Genomic DNA, 16734 nt, shown 5'->3' with positions numbered 1-16734 from the left:
CCCTTATTGTTATAAGAATCATTATATAGGAGGTTTATATTTATATGTATAATGTGAGGTTATGTCTTATATATTTTTAATCTGAAGATAGATTCAGCCTTGTCATACACCTCTTTTTTTTTATTGTATTGAATATGTACATTATGCACTATGTACGAAAATATACAAGTATTTGATGGGGTTTATATATACCCTTATTTTGTATGGAAGGTCCTATTATATATTGAGTGTTAATCAGTAACATTAACTTTGTGTGTGTGTAGGGTGTTTGGGGGAACCAATGTCTTTGGTATAGTTCTATCATACCTGGAGTTTACCTGGAGAGAGTTTCGGGGGTCAACGCCCCCGCGGCCCGGTCTGTGACCAGGCCTCCTGGTGGATCAGCGCCTGATCAACCAGGCTGTTGCTGCTGGCTGCACGCAAACCAACGTACGAGCCACAGCCCGGCTGATCAGGAACTGACTTTAGGTGCTTGTCCAGTGCCAGCTTGAAGACTGCCAGGGGTCTGTTGGTAATCCCCCTTATGTGTGCTGGGAGGCAGTTGAACAGTCTCGGGCCCCTGACACTTATTGTATGGTCTCTTAACGTGCTAGTGACACCCCTGCTTTTCATTGGGGGGATGGTGCATCGTCTGCCAAGTCTTTTGCTTTCGTAGTGAGTGATTATCGTGTACAAGTTCGGTACTAGTCCCTCTAGGATTTTCCAGGTGTATATAATCATGTATCTCTCCCTCCTGCGTTCCAGGGAATACAGGTTTAGAAACCTCAAGCGCTCCCAGTAATTGAGGTGTTTTATCTCCGTTATGCGCGCCGTGAAAGTTCTCTGTACATTTTCTAGGTCGGCAATTTCACCTGCCTTGAAAGGTGCTGTTAGAGTGCAGCAATATTCCAGCCTAGATAGAACAAGTGACCTGAAGAGTGTCATCATGGGCTTGGCCTCCCTAGTTTTGAAGGTTCTCATTATCCATCCTGTCATTTTTCTAGCAGATGCGATTGATACCATGTTATGGTCCTTGAAGTTGAGATCCTCCGACATAATCACTCCCAGGTCTTTGACGTTGGTGTTTCGCTCTATTTTGTGGCCAGAATTTGTTTTGTACTCTGATGAAGATTTAATTTCCTCATGTTTACCATATCTGAGTAATTGAAATTTCTCATCGTTGAACTTCATATTGTTTTCTGCAGCCCACTGAAAGATTTGGTTGATGTCCGCCTGGAGCCTTGCAGTGTCTGCAATGGAAGACACTGTCATGCAGATTCGGGTGTCATCTGCAAAGGAAGACACGGTGCTGTGGCTGACATCCTTGTCTATGTCGGATATGAGGATGAGGAACAAGATGGGAGCTAGTACTGTGCCTTGTGGAACAGAGCTTTTCACCGTAGCTGCCTCGGACTTTACTCTGTTGACGACTACTCTCTGTGTTCTGTTAGTGAGGAAATTAGATTGTAATATTTAGTTTATTTGCAGACAAGTCATTTAGCGATTTATTTCTATGTATGATTTAGTTTGTTCTTATGAATAAGTGCACATACACGTATGTGTATATGCATGCATATATGTATACATATATGATTGCAGGACTCGTTCCTACATGTCTTATAATGACCCTGACTGTTTTTGTTTGGAAGTCTGCTGGGTTGGGTTATTTTAGTAGAAATTGTTTTCAATGACCATTCATTAGGGAAATTAATGTATGTTATTTAGAATGGGGACTGTACATACGGGGGGGGGGTAGAAGTGTCAGCTGTGTCGGCACTGGCAATAATGAGTATTGTAAAGGAGGGTTTGAAGATTATGTGGATTAATAATATATAAATAACAAAGTGGAAAAAATAATGCAGATTGTAGGTTTGGGTTTTCCTTGGTTATAATAATAATGATGAATATTGTTATGTTATCTTGTGTAATCTTACTTAACATAGTTACATTGGATGTAATGTATATGGGATGAGGGACAGGTGTGACAACACAACGTTAATCGTCTGTGTTCATTTAGACAATGAGATTTATAATTTTGAGTAAGAACTGATACTGTGTTCTTTTATATATTTAATGTATTGTGTTGTTTTAAATAAAAATATAAAAAAAATTCCATGATATATTGAAACTAAGTGATTTGTGATCACTTTCCCCAAGCTCATCATTAACCTCAAGATTATTAATTAGTGAATCTTTGTTGGCAAGAACCAAGTCAAGCAGATTGCTTCCTCTAGTTGGTTCTGTCACAACCTGTTCTAAAAAGTAATCTTGAACCGTATCAAGGAAGTCACTAGACTAAAGATTTCCTGTCATATTGTTCCAGTCAATTTGTCTAAAGCTAAAATCTCCCATTGTCACATTTTCATATCTAGATGCCTTATGAATTTCGTCCCATAACAGCTTACTGCCCTCCCTATAAAGGTTTGGGGGGCCTATAAATCACACCCAAAATTAATTTCTCACGTCCCTCGAGAAACTGTAGCCAAACAGATTCAGTGTTCGATGTTTCTAATCTTATATCATGTCTAAGACAACAATTTAAATTTACTCTGGCATACATCGCCACTCCACCACCCTTCCTGTTGACCCTATCAGTGTGGAATAGTTTATAACCCTGTATGTTGCATTCAGAAGGCATTTCTCTATCTTTCAAGTTGAACCAGGTCTCTGTTATACCAACAATATCTATTACCTGCACTTGCAAGTAATCTTAGCTCATCTATCTTGTTTCTTAGACTCCTACTATTTGTATAGTAAACCGGGGCAATGTTTACTTCAGTCTACCTTGTGAGCAATGTCGACATGTATAAAAGCTAAGAGATAGTTAGCTTACTATAGTAACTATACGTCCCATACATTGTTATAGGCACCTTCAACCCGTACGGGCTGGGCTGAGGGGTCAGTCCCAACAAAGCTAATGAGATGCATAAATCCCCGGCCTTGCTTGGTAAATTACTAATCTTTTAACTTTCATACAAGCCGCCTGAAGGCGTCCTCGGTAAAAGGAACAGGCAGCTGTAACGATTAGACAGGTATTCTCAGGTAATTCCCGGCCTTCTACCTCCGCGTAAGTATGAGACTCCTTGACTATCCATAAAACATACCACAGGCGGAGATAGAACCCGCGCTCAGCGTCATAAAACTCCAGACCGACGAGTTTTATGACTGACCGCGGGCTCTATCTCCACCCGTGGTATGGTTTATTTGCAATCGTGTCATTATGATTTCATGAGCCTTAAATATTCCTCTATACTCTATATATTCGTGCGGGGAGTGGCCACCCACAACCAGAGATTACCATCGCAGCTGCCTATTACGCTGTCTACTGTGGGAAATACAGGATAACGCACACTTTCAAGTACTCTGAAGTAGGGCGGCAGACTTCACGTTGAATTAACTACTGGACCAGGGACTAATAACTATCCAGTCGTTCCCACTCGTACACTGCCTTAACTCCACACACAACTCTTTTGAATAGCTTCAGTATTTAATGGCTGATACCTCTTAGTCAGGATAGTACCCATTAAGCCAGTGAACCAAATTTATTTACGAAACATAATCTCTAGACTCGTGAGATAACTGGAGGAATGTTTCCTGATCAGTTAGACTCGTCAGTCTTGGCGTCTCTTCTGGACAGCAATACACGCGTTGTTACACAGACCGGTAAGTCCCAGTTTGCCAGTTATATGCAAGTGATATTGGAATTTGCAAACCACCTAATGAGCTGCCAGACGATAAAAACTGAAGGATTTGTCAATCTTTACAAAATACCTGCTGTCCAAAAGTTGAGATGCGTTAGTTGTTTCAGGGAGGAAAAAAATATTAAATTAAAACCCATATCTTCAATAAAATTAGTAGAGTAGAACCTATATCGATTATAATCAAACCCCCAAATAATTTCTGAAAAAAAAATCAGCATTTAGGGTTTGAATCTCGTTAGAAAATTATCTTGCTATTGCTTATTTAATGTCAAAAATCCCTGCAAACTTTAGTCCTCGGTACCGAAAGTTTTTTTTATATTTTATTTAAAACTCGGGTACAAAAAATATATGGGTACATAATCAATATGTAACAAGATACAGGAATTAAAACGATAATCTGCAGTGACTACACAAATACCAAAGAAGCACTTATATAATGACATCAGAATTGGCTGTTGCACTCCAATCAAACACTACTTTTATGTACTGTGCTTCACGTGAAAAGATGGTCTTATAATAAAAACGATAGTCCTACCTAGTAATGCTGACGCTCCCCCCCCCTTGAAAAACATACCACTTTCACCTGAGTATACTCATTGACATCTCTTATACATTTATTAGAGCATTAAGGACATCATTGACAACATGTATAAACATAATCCAGCCATCTAAAAGGCTGACTATAATACAAAAAAAGTCTGAACATGATGGCACACATCCACCAAAGAAACCAATCCACACCCTAACCCTCATATACCCCATGATAACAATCAATATCGTGCACGGTGGTGGATTTAATACACTACCGCTGACTCTTCACCCCCCCCCCATGCCTAGTAACTGTCTGCCGTCACCACTCATAACCTCCATCAGTCATTGAATTTAAAAATACATTAAAGTACAATAACATAAAGGAATATGAGAACCCCTTATCGTCTCCGCCACAGAAAAATAAAATTGTTACATTTTCTAAATACATGTTGCTGATTCATCTTTGTGCTTACAAAATATCCCCCATCCCCTATGCTTTTTATCTCTTTACTCCAAAGCTAAAAACCAGATTATACATTTCATCAATCAAATTATATTACAATAAGCATAATATCAATACTTATCATCCGACTAATAGGTGTACATTATTATCACCCTGAGTTCCATGAAATTTACATAAGAATTAATACATATATTGACAATCCTCACAATCCTTCCCGTCTTCTAAATACAGTGTACATATATCCAATGACATTTCGTTATGATCCAATCATATTTACTTTACACTTCCCCTTTTCCCCAGTGCAAGATAAATGCCACTTGCACTAGACGTCACAACACCTTACATTTGTTCACTTAAAACGTATAAAATAAGAACTAACATAAATAACTTATAACAATATATAGATAGTAATTATTTGACAAAGTGAAGAATACCAACTAATATGGTAACAGTACACTAGAAATTGTAACTCACTAATACATATTCCCATTTTTTATGTATTATGTTCAACAAGATATATATATTTATTAACAATGTTCCAGAGCAATATCAGACTTACTCTGTCATGCACTAAGTTACACAATATAACTTATGGCTCCTAATAAAACATGTACCGGGCAGTACTACCTCAATCATTAACAAAACCAACCTGGCAAAAGACACTTCAGAAAGCCACCCCATGCTATCTGTATTAAAAACACAAACTCACGTTCCCTTCCATGCTCAAGTTCGTACCTGACGTCGAAAGTCATAAAACCCCTGTCTCTTAACCAAATGTCACCAGTTCACCCCCCCCTACGCCCCCCCTTCATTCCTAACTACTTTACACCCATATGCTCCACTACCACACACTTTTATTCCACCTTCCATCCTCCACTAATCTCAAAAAAGAACAAGAATGCCAGTTTAGGGAGAACCAGCCCAATCCAGCTCTAAACTACACCCAACCCTAACATTACACCTACCGACAGATTACGATAACCCAAGGGAAAACTATTTACCCACAACCTCCCATATAGTAGCCTATTTCTGCATACTGTAAGATACACACTCACCGCAAGCGCCCGCACCCTATATTCACCCCCCACCTCCCGCATGCACCAAGAGACACAAAAAATCTGCCACATACATCACTGCCCTCCGAATGTCCTTGGAAACCCCTCCCACATCAAAATGCAAAGCCCTCAAAGTCGAAATGTTTCTCCCCCCTCCCGCCACTATACCCAGAACTCTCGCTAACCATGCCCTTACAAAACCCAAGTTTTCACAAAAATATATGGCATGAAAAGCCGTCTCCTCTTCCTCACAATGCAAACAAGTGCCAGCACCTACATAACCCATTCTATATAGCACTGACCTTGTAGCTAGAATTCCCATAAAGAATCTATAAACCACTTCACAAACCCTTGGCTTTAATCTGATCTTCTGAAAGTCTTCCCAAATGCCCCTCCAATCATACATTGGGTATGTAGCTACTCCCTGTATCACTGTACCCTGCCAACCTGTCCTCCCAAGCCTACTTACCCTTACTTTTTTTTGCTTCCCTTACTGCCAACAAATTTCGCACCATATCTTCACACTCCAGTAGTGCCTTTCCCTTCCACCACTTTCGCACATCCTTCATGACCTCCCACCCTTCTACCTCTCTCCCCTCCCACCCTCAAGTATCGCTGCTTCACATACACTGCCTTCACTCGTGTGTCCAAAGGTATAAGACCCAGCCCACCCTGCCGCACGCCCATCATCACCACCTCCTTCCGTAGCCATGGCTTCCCATAACCCCACACATACCTCAAAACCACCCTCTCCAGTTCCTGAATATCACACAACCTCAGGGGATATATTTCTGCCACGCCCCACACTTTACTGTACACAAGTGTATTTACTACCACCACCCTCTGCTGCAATGTTACATCCCCAGCCCTCCACCCGCGCATCCTACCCATCGCTCTACTCACTACTTCCTTGGAATTTATTCTCTGTGCCTCCCCAGCGTCTGCCATATACACAACCCCACATATCTTAATTCTATCCACTACGTTCCACCCATACTGTTCCCCCAACCCCCTCCCCACCCACGTGCCTACTTCTAATAACTTTGACTTTGCTCCATTAACCCTCATCCCTGTCGCCCCACCAAAAATCTCTATTATACGTCCCACATTCCCCAATCCTATTTCCCTTCCTACCAAAACTGTGGTGTCATCCACATACCCCACAATACCACATCTCCCAGGACCCACCTCTCCCTGTTCCCACACTCCTTCCTCTATAAGCCTATAAAAAGGGTCCTGCATGCATGCAAAGAGGATTTGAGACAAGGGGCAACCCTGTCGCAAACCCATCCCCATCTGCACCGGCAACCCTAACTTCCCATTAACCTGTACCCTGACCGTTGCAGGCGTATACAAAGTAGTCGCCCAGCGCACAATCTCATCACCAAAACCCTGTTTTTTTTTTTTTTAAATACACCACAACATATGTCTACACTGTCATAAGCCTGCTTCCAATCAATCCTCAAGATCCCCCCCCATTGTCTACCCTCCACAAAATCCTTAATTCTTCCATGCCTCTCATGCATACTTCGACTTGGAATCCCACACTGTCCTCTGTAGGACTCGGTCAAGCACCTTTTTCATACGGTTACCTAAAACCTTCGCAAAAACTTTGTAATCTGCACACATGAAGGAGATCGCCCTAAAAGCACTCAAGGTCTTCCCCCCCCCTCCCTTATAGACCAAAACTACTACCACCGTGCCCTGCAATTCCCCCAACACTCCCCTTTCCTTCATACAGTTAAACAACCGGACCAGACATTCCTTCATACAATCCCAATGTGTAATATAGAAATCATTAGGAATTCCATCAATGCCCGGTGCTTTTCCCCTACTCAAGCCCCTCATCGCCTCCTCCACCTCCTCACTGATCCTACCCTCTATTACCGCACTCTCCTCGTCCCCTAAAATACCTCGAATTCCTTCTCCCAGAATCTCTCCCTCCCTCTCTCCTCCCTCCCTCTGCTTAAAATTCTCCCTAAACCAATAATCAGCATAATTGCTCATTCCATCAGTGGTACTAAGTACCTGCCCCACCCTATATCCCCCCACCCCTTTACACACCTCTAATCCCATAATCGTGGTCATCTGTTGCCTATTCCTAAATCTCCTCAAAACACATCCTGACGGTTTGTCACCCCATAGAACCTCCTCTAAACCTTCCCTCACACGTATCGCATCAAAACGAGAATTTTGTATATCCCTCAATCTTCCCCTTAAAACCTCTATTTCTCCATGTCTAGCCCCCCTCCCCCTTCATAACAATCATTTAGCTGCCCCTCTAAATATTTCTGTAAACCATACCTCCACCTCGCTTCATCCCTTCCTCTATGCTGGTAATACTCCCTAATCTGCAATTTAGCGTGCTTCTCCCACCATTCCAAGACATCCTCCTCTTCGTTGCGAGCCTCCCATAGTCGCTTCCACCATTCCCTAAAAAACAACCCCTCCCCCTCTCCCTGAAGTAGCCTCACATTCATTTTCCAATAACCCACATACCTACGAACCATCCCTTCCCATGCCATCTCTGCCAAAACGGCACGATGGTCCGAAAAACCTAAATCTATCGTCATTACACGTTCTACTGTTATATCTCGAGTTATATATATACGATCCAACCTGGCAGCATAACCCCTCCGCATAAACGTGTGCTCTACTTTCCACCCATCGCCCCTGACTATGTCATAAACCCCTGCATCCCTCAACAAATCCCTCAATACTCCAAGCACACACCCTGCCCCTCTCGGCTCCACATCCTTATTCCTGATTACACAATTCCAATCCTCACCTATTATAGAAACCATTGGTAAACCCCGCATGTAGAAAAGCAAAACCTCCCTTACAAAATTCACCTTTACCCATATGTTACTATCTGCCGGCATATATATCCCCAGAAAACATACTCTAATCTCACCCCATATCCCTTCCACCCTCACCACCCTCCCCTCCCTCTTCCCACTTGAGCACGTGGAATGGGCTGGACTCCCTCACTGCCACTGCCACCCCACCCTTTAATTTCCCTGAACTACCAACATGCATCCTAAAACCGTTCAGCCTCAACTCTCTGCCATACTTGAAATTGTGTTCTTGAATAAAACACACATCAATGTTAAAACTCAACAAAACATCCTCCAACCATACTCGTTTACCGTCAGCTCTAAGGCCATTCACGTTTATCATTAGGCACTTAAAGATTCAGAAAGGGTGGCTTTCCTCTGTCTCTGTGTCCTGTCTGTTCCACTTTTTGCTGCTTGTCTTTTCCCGTGCACTCTTTCCCGCCTGTACCCCCTCCCCCCCTGTGCACTACCCTGCCCCTTCTTAATCACTCCTGCCCACGTCTTCTTCCCTGTACGCTGAGCTGGTGTTATAACCTCCTCATCCGACGAGCCTCCAGCCCTCTTTCTAGATGTGCCCTCAATTTCCATATCAGTATTTCCATTGCCCTTGTGCACCTCAGCTTCCACCTGTAGCAACTGCAACATGCCAGGCTCTGACCCCAGAGGCTCTGGAATCTGCTCAATCAAGTCCTTCTCAACCATCAGAATTCTCCTGTCTGTAGCTGGGTTCTCCTCCGCAGGCACGTCCAGGAAAGACTTAATCATCTCCTGTAGGGGCGTAGATAACTCCTGTGGATCACCGGTCTCTCCCACCCCCACAGGCTGCTGCTCAACTCCCGGGCCCGTTTGTGGGGGAGCATCCGAAGCCACTGGTAGTGTCACACAATTCTCTAACACGCCCTCCACTTCTTCCGCCCAATTACCTGTGCCTGCTGCACTCAAAGTCTTCGGCAGAGGTGCCGCCTGAGGCTCTGTGACTACTTGCCGTTCCCAAGGCCGTGGCGCTGCTGCTTTACCACATCCGGCCACCATGTGGTCAAAAGCGCCACACAGGCGACACGTCTTTCGTTGTCCCGCATAGGTCACGTACAGCTGTGTCCTAAAATCCTCCAGGACAACATACGATGGAATAGGTCTTCTTAAAGACATCTTGACGGTGTAAGATCCAGCCGGCAACCCTTCATAGATTCCCTCCGTCCATCGAACTAAAGTTATAGCATGCACCTCGCCATATCTTTGAAATGTCTCTCTGATATCTACATCATCTGCCTCAAAAGGAACGTTGCAGATCCTCACCCAGGTGTAGTATTTTGAGGCATCCCGCAGGCGTACCTCCAGACCAGATGATACGGTGATGTTCTTCTCCTGGTACTGAGTCACCGTCCTTTCATATGCCTCCACTGTGCAGAACTTTATGAAGATTCGTGATGATCCATTAAGTGCTATTCCGTGTATTTCTTCAACTTCAATGCCAAACGTGTCCCGTATAATCGTTGGTAATAAAACAGAGGCATTCGTAGGGTAAATTGCCCCTTTAACAAGGTCAACACACATGGTGTTGCTCCTCCTGCGGTAGCTGGCAGCCATCTTGGTGAAAATAGGAAGTTGCGCACCAGAGAAAGCAGGAGCTGTTTGCGCAGTGCGTCCACTCAGCCTGAAAGCGAAGAGGACAATGCAGGGAGGAAAAAAATATTAAATTAAAACCCATGTCTTCAATAAAATTAGTAAAGTAGAACCTATATCGATTATAATCAAACCCCCAAATAATTTCTGAAAAAAAAATCAGCATTTAGGGTTTGAATCTCGTTAGAAAATTATCTTACTATTGCTTATTTAATGTCAAAAATCCCTGCAAACTTTAGTCCTCGGTACCGAAAGTGGAGCCAAAAGAAGTGTATTTTCTAGTTTAATTGAAATCAACACTTCATATTTTATTACCTGTTAATAAAATGGCAAATTCAGTTCTACACAGCCTCATCTGAATATTGCAATCCATATAGTCAGTCCATAAACCTGATTATCCATGGAGTATTATAGTTCACAAGAGACACTCGTAGATATTAAAAAAAAAAAAATTGCACCTACAAAGTTCCGTTAGTCCTCAGTAGGATACCATAGTTATAAAAGTTTGAAACTAATCATTTACTGCACAAACAAAATTCAGAAATTGGTGTATAAACTGACCAGAAGGCTGCTACATACACAAGCACTTTCATGCATCTTTACATAGTTTCCGTAAAGCCAATAATGAATATTGAAGCCGCTCGGTTCCGGCATTATCAAGATAACTAAAATATAAGAGGGAGTAAAATAATGCCCTCAAAGGTACCCCTTCTGGGGTACCTATTAATTTAACATGAATAGTCTGAGATGACGTGCCACTCTGTCGACTGAGGATAAGAACACACACCTAACTCAGCCACTTGTGTGCAGTTGCGCTCTGTTGCTTGAGGCACACAGCTGACTGTAGCACGAATTAAAAATATTTCCCAAGGTTTCTGCCTTTTATCATGCCGTAGCTTATTAGTTGCCTGTAGCAGCTGTAGAACTTTTTTGTAACGTTCAAAGGTTATTAAAAAAAATTTTACTGGTACTAGCAATTTTAGAATACTTGGTTAGTTTCTAGTTTATATGTAGTTTTATTTGATCTGTTATAGTTTTAACTTTATTACCAAGATCGCGGTGATCTACTAGGTAGAAGACCTCAGATTTGTGGGGGGGAGGGGGGAGCACTTTCAGGTTAAACTAATTAAGACTTGGCCCTTTCTACAGGTATTCGTGTCTGCACTACTGTCAGTCACACCAATATGGAAATGCTCTGAGGTATTGTTGCCGAGCAGCTGAAGTAACTCTTGCTTCAGAACACCTCGAGGGTCTCTCACTCCCTCTTCCCCAGTCTCTCCCCACTGCTCCATCCCCAACTAGAACCATTTCAACTATCCATGGCACTAGACCCAGCGCCGCAGGAAGAAACTTTGACACCCACACACATGCTGCTAACCCGCTTTTTAATCTGCTAGCACTCTCTCTTGGCCCATCTATCCCTACCACAGTAATTACATCAACTGCTACTGCTACCACAGTCATAGGTAATTTTTCTCCAGTTGAGTAAATTTACAAGACGTATATTTAAGCATAGAATGTCCACATCCTGATGCAGTCTAACGTTCTTAATATCTTCAGATTTGGTATCTCAGGATCGTGGTCTGTGTCCACCGCTACGAGATTATTGCCCCCGCGGACAGGATGCTGCACCGCATCTTGCAGTAAGTGCTACGATCCAATAAGTCTATTCTTCTTTAACGTTAATTCAGATAGTCCATAGCAGATTCATATAGAACACTTTCTTAGCCCTCCTGATGCCCATACTCTCTATCTACCAATTTAGTTGAAGAGGTTAAGTATTGCCAGGTGTGAGAGGTAAACAATAGATATAGCTGGTAGTCTATCAAAGGCCTACATGTAAATATTTGACTGCCATATAGGCTACTTGGTTTGCGTTCGTCTCCGTAATACAGCTCATTCTTGAACCAATGTTAAGTAAGTTTCAAATGTATTAAGCATAGTCGAGTAATTTTAGAAAACTTGTGAAAGGTTGTAAAACTTAACTCATTTATGGGACGGTAATTTTCTAACTAAAGATGAGCGCTTATGTAAATGTATGAATTTGTAGAATGTATACATAATGCGCATTTAAAAGTATTTAGGAACCCCCTTTATAAAATTATATAAATAAAAATATGTACGATGTACTATATAGCGTTCGTATCTAAAAGGAAAAAAAAACCGACGCTAAGAATGTATAATATAATTCTGTACATGACACTACTAGTTTAGCAACATTTTTAAATTCTCTTCGTAATAGTTTTGTAAGTACGGTTACTATTAACATGTATGTTATGTTTCAGTTGTGCAACACAGACTACGACTGTGCTGCATCTGATAAATGCTGTTTTGATGCATGCCTCGAGGCTCACGTCTGTAAGACTGCTGTGGGAGACAGACCTCGCAGAGACGCTCTAAAAGAGCAGCAGCATCATCATCACTTAAAGACCAAGGGGGCAGCTGCAGCCACACTAGTAATGACTGCTGATGGTGAGCCAGTTAGTGTCGTGGTGAATGCTCATGGTAGCCCTGTGTCACTACATGAGGGTGACGTGGTGACCATAGTGGCTACATCTCCGGTGATCGCCAGTTCTGCCTCGGCTCCTGGTTCAAGATCACCACGCACCCAAACCATGGTGCAGTTATCTGAAAAAGATGTAGTTTTTATTATTGAAGATGGAAAAGGAAATGTTGTAGTAGACGATAACGACAATACTTTAACGCTGGTGCAGGTTGGCACAGGCCCCACTTTAGTCTTTAATGATGAAGGTATCGAAGTGGTACTTGGAATAGTGTCTTCAGATTTTTCGCTCACTGCTACAGTCAAAAGAACTAAAATTCCGAATTTGAATATCAATTATAAAGGTAATGAATATTCAAATAAAGGTTACTATCGGGTTAGTGATCAAAGACACTCAATGGGTGACATGATCATGGGACACGGCAAGAATCTTAAAATGGAAGATGATCCTTTAACTGTAATGAACTCTGATGGAGTGACTTTTATGATAAACATGCCTTTGGTATCTGAGAATGATTTCTACACAATAGAAAATGCTTCGGTAGATCTTGTGGCTCTAGACAAAGCAAAAGTTAATGCCATGCTTGATAAAGAAGGCAACTTAATAACCGACGAAAATAACATAATTTCATTAACAGACGAAAATTACGTCTCGTTAATTACCCCCAGCGTTTTTGAGGACGTTTTTGTTGTAGATGGAGGAGGAGAGACTGTGACTTTAGTGGACAGAGACAATCTGGCAATAAAGTTAAGAGATCAGTTGGGTAATGAAGTGAAACCGAGAAGTGGGAAGATGAAACTCAGACTGGATAACAGTATTGGAGCATCACTTCTCAAGACGGTGGATGGAGTACATATAATAGACGGAGCAGGACAAGTTGTAGAAGATCAGGATGGGTATCCTCTTCGGGTTGTGTCCCTCGACGAATTTAGTGGTTCAACACTTGAGTACCAGAATTAAAAAGATGGATGAATCTTCAGTCAGAAGGCTAGTAACAGCCTACTTGAAGTTATACCCAAAAGCCTGTCTTTTTCCATACTCTGCGGCAAGATTTTATTAACGTTTACACTGTTTTCAGATACCAGAGACTGACGGTAGTGGCAACTGTCGAAGAAACTGAATAAGTAAGAGTATGGACGAATCTGAAATGAACTGTCATAGACGCATCACACTGACAAGCAGTGTGAAACGTGATGGTTCAAATGAGGCTGTAATTCTGGGTTCTGATCTTTTTCAGACAGTTGACTATCACCCGGAAACTCCATATTGCTGATATTTGTGCCATTATTTGTAATGAAAAGACCTGATAAGTTAAAAAGTGCATAAGCCACCTGTTGAATATTCTAGGTGCGATAAAGCGGGAACCTATTATCCAGAAGCTGTATTGTATGAATTGAACCGAATCTGTTAAATGAAGTATGGAAATAACGTCTTCATACATTACTGTTGGCAGTTAAGTGGGTGACACTGTAACTTAGCATTCAATAAAGAATACGGGTAAGTATCCCTCAACTTATGAGCCTCTTCATAAATCAAACGTCGGCAGCATGACTGTCATGTACTGAAATTTGCTAAAATATGCAAGTTTCGTATTCCGATAAAGTAGAAAACGGGTACTAGTATGTTAAAGCTGGTGAGAAAACTGATCAAGTAAAGTTAAATGAAATACTCCTGAGATTAATAAAAGATGAATAAAACATCATTCTACATACTGACTTTACCCATTTTCCTTTGAAAAAAAGCAAAACATGACGTCCCATACAGGAAATATAGAAACATCTTGAAGGCGGTTCCTTGCAGTAGTAATGAGGCTCTGGGTCTGAGGAATTGGTCGTTTTGGTCTTCCTCCAATCGAACCTAATTACCCCCCCCAATCCTCCCCTGTCCCATTCCACTCAATCCTCCCTTTCCAATCCCTTTTCCATTTTCCTATTTTCAGCCTGTAGGGTTCTTCCCTCAGGCATTCCAGTTCCAGGTTGGGGGGGAGGGTACCGAGGTAAATCTCATTCCATTGAGGTCCTTGGTGGCAATGTAGTTTGCCATGGAATCTGGATCGTCTGGAGATACCGATCCCCTCCAGTCTACTGGGGGAAGGCTTCGAGTGTCTTTCAGGTGATGGATGTATCTCTGGAGACTGTCGGATTCCAGATGGTGGCCGAAGGAAGTACACACTGGCAGGTTTCAGACCACCCTCTTTTGTCTGCCGAGGTAGCTAGGTAGATGTGAGGTTGCTATCCCAGATTGCTGGTTTATTGGCATGAAGGGTAGGGTATGGCATGGGTTCTATGCCACATCTGCACTACTGGCTTTGCTGAGGTCCTCTTCAGCACAGAGGGAGATTTACGGACCTTTCAATCCTCCTGGGAGCTACCCCTTCACCTTGGCCCCCCCCTCTTATTTCTTAAAAACAGAGACCTAACCATGGAGCCCCAAATCCATGAAAATGTCCGCATGGGCCTCTTTCTTATGACTCTGCCTTGTTACTGGACCATCCTTTGGACCTCTCTAATGCCCCTGTCCTCTTCAAGGGGGCTTCTTGGCATGAAGAGGCTCTTGGTCTGAGGAATTAGACCTGTTGGTCTCCTTCCTCAGACCGAACCTAATTACCCCCCAATCCCCCCATCCCTATTCCATTATCCCCATCCTCCTTTTTTCCTTTCCTCCTCCCTGCCCCTTCCTTATTCCCTTCCTCTTTTTGGCCTTTGGGATTCTTCCCACAGGCACGCTAGTTCCTAGGTAGGGGGAAGAGTACTGGGGTCCATCCTATTCTGTTGAGGTTCTTGGCAGTGGTGTAATTCGCCATGGAATCTGGATTGCCTGGGGATGTCTCAATCCCTCTCTGGTCTCCCAGGGAGAGGTGGCTTTGGGCATCTTTTGGGCAATGGGTGTATCTCTGGAGGCAGCCTTTCAGATTCTGGGGGTGATGGCCAAAGAAGGTATGCTTTGTGGTGGATATCCAGCCACCCTCTCTTCTGTCCACCGAGGTAGCTCGGCAGATGTGAGGTTGCTATCCTGGATTGCTGGTTTACTAACATGAAGGATAGGGTATGGCATGGATTACATGCCGCATCTGTGCTACTTGCTGTGCTGAGGTCCTCTTGGGCATGGAGGGAGATTTCTGGTCCTTTCATTCCTCCTAGGAACTATTCCTCCCCATTTCCCCCACCCTTTTTTTATTTCTATTTTCTTTGTGCCTTTTTTATTTTCTTAAAAACAAAAAGTAAAGTAACCTAACCATGGAGGACCCAATCCATGACCCTGCTACCCCCGGGCCCCTTCTTGATACTGCACCCCATTCTGACCCTGCCTCATTTTTTGACCACTCTTCAAACCCTTCTAATGCCCCTGTACCTCTTGCTGGTGCTGTTTCATCACCCACTTCAGGTACTGGTGTTTTGACTGACTCCTTTGATTTGCCTGACCTCTGCTCTCCTTTGACTATGCTTCTGGCCTCACCCGATGCGGCAATTTTCGAAACGCCAGTTCATCCCATGTCAGACCAACTCTGGTCCCACTCCTAAATGCCAACGACAATTGCCCGATACTACTTCACCACCTTCTCGTTCTACTCAGAAAAGGCTGACGTGTCATGCACTCCCTTTCCACAATGGACTAAATTCTTTACTTTGAGACTTCCTCTCTTGCCTATCTTTCCAACCATAGTATTGGCAAGGCGCTACTATGCCGTGTTGTTAGACATTTCCTTTCGCACACTCAGTGGTACATGCATCATAACCCAGGCTCATGATCTTTCTCTTTCACATATCGATACTATCCCTGTCACTATCGAAAAACAATTCCCTCAATTCTTGTAGTGGTACTGTCATTCTGCCCCAAACCATAGTTCAACAGAATTTCCAGACGTGTGGCAACAGCATTCTCGAACAGCTGGAACTCCAAGATTTCCCAGTCCTCAAAGTAGATGCTTATGTCCATCCTGCCCACGGGCAGAGACAATACCCCTGCAATGTGGCTCGATTAACTTTCGACAGCCATGAACTCCCATCCTCTGTTTATGTAGCAGGGCATCATTTACAAGTT

At 42.9% G+C, this 16734-nt stretch overlaps 1 protein-coding gene across 1 annotated transcript in view; it reads left to right on the top strand.

Moving 5' to 3' along the window:
* Positions 1-14402, top strand: part of LOC128691336 (uncharacterized) — a 95826-nt gene extending 81424 nt beyond the window's left edge. The window contains exons 3-5 of the mRNA XM_053780153.2: positions 11339-11655; positions 11750-11832; positions 12475-14402. Of these exons, the coding sequence (XP_053636128.2) occupies positions 11339-11655; positions 11750-11832; positions 12475-13653 (1579 nt within the window). The 3' untranslated portion in view covers positions 13654-14402. The remainder of the gene's footprint in view (positions 1-11338; positions 11656-11749; positions 11833-12474) is intronic.
* The last annotated feature ends 2332 nt before the right edge of the window (positions 14403-16734 follow it).

Source organism: Cherax quadricarinatus, chromosome 36, assembly GCF_038502225.1.
Source record: "Cherax quadricarinatus isolate ZL_2023a chromosome 36, ASM3850222v1, whole genome shotgun sequence".
NCBI lineage: Eukaryota > Metazoa > Arthropoda > Malacostraca > Decapoda > Parastacidae > Cherax > Cherax quadricarinatus.
Note: the sequence above shows the minus strand (reverse complement) of the source record. Positions and strands in the feature narration are given on the sequence as shown.